Raw genomic sequence first — 11,246 nt, forward strand, 5'->3', positions numbered from 1 at the left:
GAAAGAGGTAAAATAGATCTTTACACATGTAGAGGAGTTACAAAAAAATAAACATAGGTACACCGTATGAGGCTAATTAGGGGAAGCATGCAGAGATAACTAGTAGTGAGCATTAGTAGTAACTGTAATTGAGCAGTTAACATTAAATATTTATAATAGGGTGCTGTTATTTACATATAGTGGTACTTACATCCCTGTACAGCCAAATCTACAGCCCAAACCAAAGTCAGGTGTGAAAGAAAGCACAACAACGTCAGTAAGTACTAGGACGTAGAACAAGGAAAAGTGTACAGTTTGTTCTTTATTTTAAAAAGCTAGCAATCACTTTATAGGTAATAACAAGCAAAAAGATTTACATATATGAGCCAACAAATTGGGCATATACTGAAGGATAAAAATACTTACATCTATATAGTTGGCATTAATGTAATCTGAAGAAGGATCATCCTCAACAGGCTGCAAAATTACTCTGGAGTGATCATCTAAATTTTTTAAAGGATAAAATAAAAGCTATTAAATTTTCCCCCTGTTCTGAGACAATGACCCTAGTAGAGACTTAAAATAATTCAGTGGTTAGCAAGTGATTATCCGTAATATACTTTGAAAATTTCCTTGGATACCAGTCATTTGAAGAAATGCAAGAACTTTAATGAGCTCATTACTTATTACAATGATAATATTCTGTTAATAAAGCTTCAGTGACTAGCATTTATAGTCAGGAAGCTTTTATGGGACATGATAATGTCTGATAAATTATCATTTGAGTCATAAATTTTTCTAAAGAACTGAACTTGCCTTAACTCCTAATTTTGCTTGTTAGGCGTGATGCTATATGGGTGGGATCTTTTCTCCCTGTACTTTACAGCAAATGAGCCACAGAACTAGGGAGTGAATTTTGAACCCCTGCTCTCAACTTATTTTGTGAGAGTCAAGGTTAAATTCTGATGTATTCAAAAGACAGTGTAAAATAATTTAAATTGAGAATAAAGTGGTCTAAGTAAATCAGCAGTTAGTTACAAGCTAAACTATCTGTTACTTTTCTTATTGCCCCTTTGGTTTCATATGATAATCAATTTATTTATCTCATGAATACATTGTAAAGACTTCATCAGGAGGAAGTCCCTTATGATAAGTAACATGGAACACCTGGGGTTCAGGCACTGGCTCCAAGAAAGGAAATATGGTATATGGAAAGAATAACACTCCCACCTTGAATATGTTTGGTGGAAGAGTTATAGCAATTTATCACTGAAAAAATCCTTCGTATTTGTTATTCTAATATTTTCAGCTGTTAATGACACCCCCATACATTTATGTACAAACATAAAATCAAGCGGCACGTTATCTCCATAGGGTGAAGAGTCTGAGTCAATTAATTAATGAGGATGATGACAATTTCTGAATCCCTGCCAATAGCCAATGCTGTTCTAATATTAAATAGATTATTTTATGAACAGATGTGTCACCCTCTGGGATTTTTTTTAAAGTTTAAAACCATATAAGGAGGAATTGCAAATTACTCTTTATCTTCTACACACAGTATTCACATTCACCAAGAATTGTAAGAGAACTTACATGCTATAATGTTTCCATATCGGTTTTTTGCTCTATTTTGATCTTTTTTAGCTACATCCCAAGATGCTGACTGTCCTTCAAAGAAGCTCTAGAAAAAAAAAAAACCAAAATTAACAAGCACACTGAATCTGATTCCTTTTCTTGAATCAGGTCTGTTTGTTCTGAAGATCAAAATAGTAAAAGCCATCTTCTCTGGGAGGAAGGGAGTACTACAGCAGTAAACAAGTTCAATTTTCAGACGTCAAAGCTTGTTTGTTGGACTCCTACTTGTTCATCTTGGATTGGACTGAGTTCAAATTAAGGACAAGAAACAACTTTAGGGGGAAAAAAAGGACCTTGAAAGTATTTCAAATTTAAGATCACTATAACTTTGTGAGACGGAACTAGAGGAAGCATCAAAAACTTCAAAACTACTTTTAATGAGCATCTTTCAAAAGTATGCTTCCTTTAGCATTTCTAACAAGAAAAAGAAAACCTGTTTTCTCCCATAATTATTCACTAAATCGTGTGCAATACACCACATTTCAGTTTCTTTGAAGATCGTGGAAAGGACTGAGTCTCTACAAGAGACCATATGGAAATTAAAAAGAGCCACTATCTCCAAGAATCTTGGAACAGATGAAATTGTTGATTGGTTTAATTACCATATGCAGCAATTTAAAATATGGGTATAGATTTCTTTTTGCAGAAAAACTTAAACTTTGCTCAACACAGGAAATGGGGTCTTCAAAGAGTCAACGGTCTTTGAAGCGAGGTACACAGGAATATACATGTGATGAAAAACAACAACAAAACAAACAAACAAAAAACACCCCAGCTCTGGCAGAATATTGTAATTCCTTGCACTATTTTGTTACCACAGCATAGTGTTTCCTGCATATATCTAAAACCAACATTCAAAATTCAAAAATAATTTTACTCATTCCTAAACTAAGGTATAACAAGTAATCTTAAATAAAAGGTAATGTTTAGAAGATTCCTTACAAAGTTAGATGTATTTTAGGTGGTCTTTCAAAGTAAAGTACTGTTTGTTCTCTTTTACTTTACATATGTGTGTATAGTGGTGGAGGAACTTTCTTGTACACCCTAGACTGATATTTCTCAGTAATTGAAAAGTGTCAGAGGAACTGTTTCTTTTTTGCTATACTACGTTTATTGGGATGTTTAGTTTAAATCACTTCTTTTGTAGTATAATCTTGGTATTTTGGTTTGAGTAGCAAGGGGCAATAAGGATGAAAGAAGAATTTCCCATGTCCTTTTTTGGGCTTCTTCTTGTCTGGATTTTCCGTGTTCTGTTTTTCTTCCCAGCCCCCCTCAACCTATAATCCTCAAAACAAAACTCAGAGTGACAAGTAGTACATTTAGGGCACAAAGCTAGATCTTATTTCTCAACAGAGGGTCAACAAGCAAAGAGGCAGAAAAGCATCCACTGCTTAGGTCTTTCAAATAGCAGAACCTGCAATGATACAATGGGACTCAAGGTATCTTGCTATGGATTTTTGAGCGGGGGAAATATAAAGTCTAACAAAGTGGTTTTTAAATAACAGTCAAATAAATTATGGGATCCAATATTTTTTTATTTCTTAAAATGAATTTTGGCCCAGATATATCCCCAGGAAGTACCCTTTTCTTTCAATCCATCTACCCCACTCTCCTCATATGTATACCTCATTGTACAGTTACAGAGAAAGGATTAGACAGTCTACAGAGTATTCCACTGCTTGCTATGTTAAAGCTGTTAAATGGCGCTGGGTATCATGGTTAGAAATGAAATTCAATATAGTATTGAAACTTTCACCTCATATTCCTCTTTGAACCCATAGCTGTCTGATGTCTTCATGAGATTAATGTGCTGCAGTAAGTCGGCTACCCTGATAGCTGGGTGCAGCTGTCCCGTCTGGTAAGGGGATTCTGTCCCCTCACACAGGTAGCGAGGTACATCTAGAAGACGACTGGATTCTGCTGCAGCACTGTGGTTCTCATCTGCCATTTTTCAGATTCCAGAAGATTAAAAAAAAGACAAAGTTACCTTGTTTAATATATATCTATGCAAATAAGATTTTAAGATCTTATGATCTTTCTGATAATAGGAGGAAGGGAAAGAAATATAGTATAGACCTAGGGCAGCACCCCTATAAAGACAAAGCCTTTTACTTCAGCTCAAGGTAGGAGGTCAGGGTATATTATGTGTATATCAGTAAGACAATACATGCTGTGAGATGTAGAGAGAGACACCTGATCCACTTTTAAAAACTATAAGTGGGAGATTTTGCTGAGTTCTGACTTTTTCTTGTACCTGCAGTCAGAGCAGTATAGAGTGGGACCAGAAGATCAAGTTGCCAATTGGAGAGTGTTTTCATTGTTGATTAAATTGAACAAATTCTTTCCCACCATATCCCAACCTCCCTCTAGGCAACCCATCCCCACAGGGCTGCTCTTCTTGCCCTGTGGCCGTACTATGCCCTTCCACCTCTGGCTTTTTACCACAATACACTCCCAGACTGGGAAACATGAACATTCTATAGAATCAGCCCCTGGGCCCACTACGTCTGCTAGCCAGGTTACATGTGCATTTATACTTGATCTCTATTCCCTTGGTTTATTATTATTGTTGTGTTTTTATTGCTGATACATTTTGACTTTTCTGGCTACTGTATAAAAGAAATGGGGATATGTCTCTGGGGCAAAATATTTAGGTACTTCCTCTGGAATACTTCCTCAGCCCATCGAGGCTGAGCTACAAAGCACCTGCTTTGTGTTCCCATGGCCTCCTGTTCTCCAACATTCATTTCACTTACAATGTATTTTAATCATTTACTTACTGATCTATTTTCCTCACTAAACTCTCAGTACTTAGCATGTAGAGACAAGAGTCATGTTTTTCTCTTTATTCTTAGTGCCTGGTGCAAAGCAGTCACTCAATACATATTTCAATGACTCAGTTAGTTAAAAATCCATTAAATCCCTCACGACCCACATTTAAGTATAGGCCCCATCTCAACTGTGTTGTTAGCTTAAAACGAAAAGAAACTCTTAAGTCTCTGTCATAAGAAGGAAGAAAAGAACAAGAACATTTTACCTCTGAAAAATAAATATTATTTTAATGACCACAGTACTAATCATTACAATGAGAAGAAGCATGCTTATAGTTATCACATTTAAACTTACCATGTTAAAAAAAAAACAAATGTTTTAAGGGGTGTTACTTTAGAAAACATTACACTGCCATACTCATTAACAGAGGAGAAAATACACTCTTAGGGGAACTTTTGTTTTAATGATAATGCATACTGTGGAGAACGATATTTAGTTAACAGTTAAACATATTTCAAGTGCTGGTACATTTGCCTGTTCTATCACCAACTCTACAAATAGGATATGGCAAAAAATGAATTGTTGTCCCCATGATAAACATTTTTTCTTCCTGGAGAAGGAAAAAAAAAAAAAAAGAACCCCACAATCAGATTTGTATGCTTCTATAATTTAGCTTGATTGCATTTACTTTACTTTCTCTTATTAGGATGAATGCATTTTTTCTTTCTGAATTTACTTCTAAAACTCTACATTGAACTAAAAAAACAAAACTCTGCTGGATTCTGTTGTGACCTAAAAACACCCAAATGAATTAATGCTCTTTACTCTGGTTTCCCACCCCTCTACACACAAACATTTGCTAGCAAACATGATTTATGAGAGTTTCCTGTCTTTTCTATGAGACAACACTCAATTGATCTATCTTTGCTAAAATATTGTAATCAATACACTGACATAAAGAATACATACATCTCCCCAGTAAAATTAAATTCAGAAGCCACCGATTTGGGCACTACCACAGAATATAAAGCTTAGGATGAGAAGTAAAGAGAAAAATGTCAGGGAGGCAAAACGCAATGACCCAAGCTGGAATAAGGTAGTCAGTGCTCTGTGAAGCAGCCCCAGAGCACACGTTGTACCTGCTGGAGCAGTGGAATATTTACATTTGTAAAAGGCTCAGTGAGAAACACAGAATTCACCCATATTCCAAATCTTACATGATTATCAACATGAAGTAGACAGTGCCTTTTGCTTTGCATTAAGCTTTAATACATTAGTACAATGAGCAGTATTTTTAAAAATAATCACACATGAATTATTAATCTCTATACATTTCTACCTCATTAAATTACCTAATAATGTGACTAGAAGTAAGAGTACATGTACTAATCATTATCCTTATCACACATTTAAGAATAACTTCAAATATTTCCTTGATGGAAAGGTTTCCTAGAGTTCTTTGTAATACACTTACCGGTTATAGGGACTTTAACCCAATGAAGCAGTAGAACACAGAAAACAAAAATATGAATCAATACAAAAATTTCTAACTTCTTTTTAAATCAGTAAGCAGATATTAATATCAAGCAATATTTGAAGTGACTTCAAAAACTGCTTTATAAATACAAAATCAACTGGATGCAAAACAACTGTAAACACAGTGATTCCAAGAATGATGAAAAAATGCAACAAATCATTTCTAAATCTGGTATGATTAAAGAGCTTTTTAGCTTTTAAGAAGAAACATAAAAAAAAATCACCTTGACCTTCAAAGTGAAATAAAATGCACAACGACTGTTTAAATGAACAGATTTTATAATTCTGTTGTGTTAACTCCAGCCTTCCTTAAACAAAAATATCCTCTTTCATGGGGAAAACTGTTACAATTGTCTTTTAAACTTTACACATTATCTCCTTTTCTCTTTACTAAGCTCTGAGGAAAAGGTATGGTAAGAAATATTATATTATTTTACAGATGGAGAAGCAAAGACAAATGTATTTTCATGAGTTCATACTGTGAGTCCACAAGAGGACTGAGACTTAGACCCAATTCTACATGTCCTTGAATATTACTGTAATGAAATTTTAACAGTAACTATCTTTTTCCTTGAGTTTTTAATAACTTAATTGAATTTAACTTATTAGTTTGATGCTGACAGCATTCTACAGCTCTCAACAGAAGATGACATTTTCAGAGGCATTTGATGCCTCCCAAAGATCATGATTCCTGGCTCCTTCCTACATGATCAGACCATCCCTTGGGGCAAATTCCCCAGCTCACTTCCCTGCCATTACTGGTGTGGACATCAAAGGGAGAGTGCAATCAGAGACAGATTCTTTTAGAATATATCTTTATATTATAAAATTATAATTTTTAATAATTATTTTAGTGAAAAAGAGGTATATTTTGCTTAACTGAGTTAGTTGTATTGTTCCAACGTATTTTTAAAATATAATTTAACATTGAATACATGGATAATAAAAACATGCATAAGCTAATGTTTTATGTTCAAAGAAATTTAAATATAAAACATGAGAACTGGGAACTTCTAAGATACATTTATCTGGCAATTTCTACATTTCTCTGGTTAAATCTTAAATATTAGAAGCAGGGGGGTCAAACTGATAAGACAACTTGCAAACATACGAGCAAGCTGGTCATGAATCATTGATGTATAATTTAGTCAAGGAATAGAGTACAAATTGAAATGAAACTCATTCTATTCTTAAATATACAGTTGGATTAAACATTATTTTAATTTTAGAGCTGAAAAGGTCTTATTCATCACTAGCAATATCAGTTGTCTTGGATGTTATATAGTGGTAAATCTTGGCTTATTCTAAATTTTTTGAAAGATAATGCTTACATAAGATGCACAGAGAATGCAAAACTCCATATCAATATTGTAGCAACTTTACCTGCATTTATAAATTCTTAACAAAGACAAAACTAAAGCAAATGCACACATTCCTAATGTTTACTTGGAAATGTGTTCTTTAGTTGCTATAAAATTAGGAGGATTTAGAAAAGCCCTTTAAATCAGGTAGATTTTTATATATAAACTAATTGTTCAGGTAGCACTGGCCCCTGAAATGTGTGCATTTGGGTTCATTCTACTTACTTGCATGTATAAACATTAGGTATATATTGGGGGCCCTTGTACTTTCACTCCAAATCTAACAGAACCAAGAATGAAAGAATATGTTGTTTTTAAAAAAGCATACTTTACTAATTTGAAATGCACTAGATCTAATTGTGTTGACCACAGTTGCTCTCTTTGATAAAACTAGGACTATATTTTCGAAATCAAATTGCTTCCTGTGCTGTAAATAATTACTGCGTGGACAAAGCTATAACCCATGCAAGGAAGGGTGATCCATGCAAAAGAAGATGACAAAGAATTAGGGCCTCACCTAACACAGCAGTCGGCACAAGTGGATCATTGGGCACTGTAGGAAAACAAAGCTCATGAAGGAACATATTGCCCTAAAGTTGTATTTTATGCTCTTTTTTCCTTTAAAATAGATTTATCATTTCTTAAGAAATATATCTATTAAACTTTCTTTGATTACTATAACCTGCAAAGGTAAAATTCTCTTTTTCAAAGCTTGGGTTATCTCAAAATACCAGGAAAGGTGCATCTATAATTATATTTCAGTAGTCAGTTCAATTTTAAAAGCCAAGAAGATTCAGCATGACATTACAAAGATTATAAAATTAGGGGGGAAAAAACATGTATTTTAGATTTATCAAGTGTGAGGTACTTAGAGAAGTAATTATCTTATATTCATTCCGAATAAATATTTTTAGTTAACTTTGGGAAATAGAGTTAATCCTTTCTCCAAGTTCATAAGAGTATATTTATAGTTATACTGCTAAATTCAAGCCTCCTAATAGGGTACACAGTCAGTAGATAGAAAAGCTTTGGAAACAAAAATCCTTTCAAATCCTTAACTGATTAATTTTTAAAGCAAGTGGTTAGAGAGATGATACATCTATATTTTTAACAAAACTTATTTTCAACAATAATAAGATTTTATGTTTTTCTCTATCATTTATCTTATAGTGAAATGAAAATAAAATAGATGAGAAAAGCTCTATCATTATTAAAACTAAATCCAAAATGACGCATTACAACACTTCTAACTAATAATTTGGTGTAGATATATATCAGGGAAAATGATGGCCAATAATTACTAGAAGTTTTCACCAAGCTGAACGAGTATGTAGATTCCTCTTTCCCCTGGTTAACTTTTTATTACTGAAATTCTCCAGGAGTCTACAGAATAATTAAATAGAATAACTTTCCCATGCCAATAACTCCCAGAAAGAATTATGATACTTCTTATCTCAAAAGGAACTTTATCTTACACAAAGGAAGACTCAAATGGCAAAACAATTATAAATAAATTCTGACATGAACTAATTTTATGTAGGCAATCAAGTATATTTTAACCTAAAGCAATAACATAAGATTTGGTGAGTGGTATATGGATATGTCTTATAACATAGTAATAAAATTCATACAGTTTGAAGTTAAACTAAATCCAATATCAAGACTGAAAATAAGCCTTCTGATAAACTCCATAATATTCTGTATCACTTTTTCTCTTTCCAGCTACTTTTCCCATCTCTCTTCCTTATTTCCCCTCACTATTCAAAAGGTAATGTGTTGAATTCAGAGAGACATTAAAGAACTTTAAAAATCTTTGATTAAAATTTTGATGAACAACTTACATCTTGGACTAAAATTATGTTGGTCCATGAAGGTGATGGAAAGAGGGTCTTCTGCATGCAGAGTGCTCTGATCAGCATAACTTCGATCCATAGCATTCACCATGTGCGTCATCTCCTGCCGGGTGTTCCCCAGAGCATCTTTGCGTTTTTTAGCAAGCTTGCTGCCAAGACAAATATCAAAGGGAAACCTTAGCGTGAGGCTTGAAGGAGAGTTGACACCAGCAGTAAATAGTTCAGGGAAGCCCGAGGATAAGAATACAGATTTGGTTTAGAAACTCTAAAAACATGTCATAATTTCAGGAATTAAGTTTGACATCCAAACGATATTTGTTGATTGCTATAAAATTGTTTTGTCCTATGGATATTTCAACATTCAAGCTGTCAACCCAAATGTCTCATCACTTCTTGCATTTTATCATTAAAATAAATTATCATAAATCATGACTATACTTTATTAGAAGAGTATGTAAATACTTCCTTAGTAGAGTTGTTCAAGGAAAACTTAAGCTAATGCTAAATTTTGGTTTTCCTCCTGGGTGATTAACACGCTTGAGCAACTTTTAGAAGTTCTTCTGGGGGAAGAACATGCCTACTTTTTCAAGTATATTTTACTATAGTCATCCAACTAAAATAGATAAATCCCACTCTTCACTCTTTGTTCTATTGTTCAGTAAAAATGCAACATGTAGAATTAACATATGTAGCAATATATTTATAACATTAATCCAAACCTAACCTAGAAACTTGTAGAATCAACCGCAGCTAGATATAATGCAAATACTCAGGAATATATGGGAAAATTATATACTTTATAAGGAAAGTACTTTAAGAAAAGTTTGGAAAATGCTATGCAGAGGTATTATGCAAATGATCATAATACTGGATGACAAACATGGTCAAATCCTAAAAATGTGTTTCAGAACCCCACGGCAGAGTACCAACTACAGAATGGCCTTACGAATGCAGCAAGGCAAATGACACAGGGGATTTGGAAATCAGCAGAGTTAGACTTTTGAGCTACTCAAACACTGATATCTTTATCTTACATAACAAGGATGTGAAATACATTCTGGTTCTTTGTGAATGTTACACATGAAACATGCAATTAAAAACCTATTAAAGGCGTATAAACCATTTATCTCACATTAATAAGGTACTCTAAAAAGAAATAAAGAAACTCTAAATGCCTGTACTAGCCAGATTATGTTTCTAAGTTTATGGCAGCAGTTTATGGTGCTTTGGAAGTATTTTTTAGTTGTTTTAAGAGTAACATTTCTCAGCTGGATTATTAGCTAGGATAAATTCTTCTGATTCTCATGAGTATCTGTACTAGAGTAAATATACTACAAATACCTAAAAAAAAAAAAGACTCACTTAGTAGTTGTGTTTATGTCCAAAGGCTTTTCCTTTAGAAAATTAATCTGATGATTTGAGAGCTACTCATGTGTAAGATATTTTTCTTTGAGAATTATAGTACTTGGCTTCAGGTGTACATACTCAACAATACCCAATATACTGACATAGCAGATCTGATACCTAAGTAAGATAGTCATAAACTAGGCTTTAGGGATGGAAATGGCATTAATTTTTTTAGAAATAATAATAATGATAAGTATTATCAATAAGAAAACAATGACAAAACTGTAACAAGAACTACCACCATCACCATCACGACCACTACACCATCACAACCACTGTCAGCACCACCATCACTACCACTACACCATCACAACCACTGTCACCACCACCATCACTACCACTACACCATCACAACCACTGTCACCACCACCATCACTTAGTAGCAATATTTGCTCTATTCACTGAAAGATCTCTTATCTCTTTTTTCTAGGTTAGGAGGCAAAAACCCTGTAAAACCCTTACAGGTTTCACACAGGGAATATAAATAGTGCTGCTGCCAGTGACGAGACACCACATAGTACGGTGGGGACTGCAGAGAACTGGAGAGCAGTTTAGGGGGCAACTTGCCTAAGTGAATATTGGCATTTGATCCCAGAGTTGAGTTTCTCATTTAAAAATTATTTTTAAAGAGAAGTCATGACTCTGAATATTTATGTTAAATTTCCTTATTCTTTAAAGTGGTTCTATGTTTTGAAAGAGT

General features: G+C 33.8%; 1 protein-coding gene across 4 annotated transcripts in view; it reads right to left on the reverse strand.

Annotated features, from left to right (window-relative positions):
* PTPRK (protein tyrosine phosphatase receptor type K) overlaps positions 1–11,246 on the reverse strand; it is a 573,018-nt gene that overhangs the window by 25,186 nt on the left and 536,586 nt on the right. For 2 of the 4 annotated variants that reach the window (XM_007461251.1, XM_007461252.1), the window contains exons 15-18: positions 9,128–9,288; positions 3,374–3,558; positions 1,576–1,663; positions 406–482 (exon numbers count right to left, since the gene is read on the reverse strand). In XM_007461251.1, coding sequence (XP_007461313.1) covers positions 406–482; positions 1,576–1,663; positions 3,374–3,558; positions 9,128–9,288 — 511 coding nt within the window. Of the gene's footprint in view, positions 1–190; positions 209–405; positions 483–1,575; positions 1,664–3,373; positions 3,559–5,863; positions 5,876–7,803; positions 7,840–9,127; positions 9,289–11,246 lie in introns of all 4 variants that reach the window. The other 2 variants (XM_007461249.1, XM_007461250.1) reach the window with 2 other exon arrangements.

This window comes from Lipotes vexillifer, unplaced genomic scaffold (assembly GCF_000442215.2).
Source record: "Lipotes vexillifer unplaced genomic scaffold, Lipotes_vexillifer_v1.1 scaffold201, whole genome shotgun sequence".
NCBI lineage: Eukaryota > Metazoa > Chordata > Mammalia > Artiodactyla > Lipotidae > Lipotes > Lipotes vexillifer.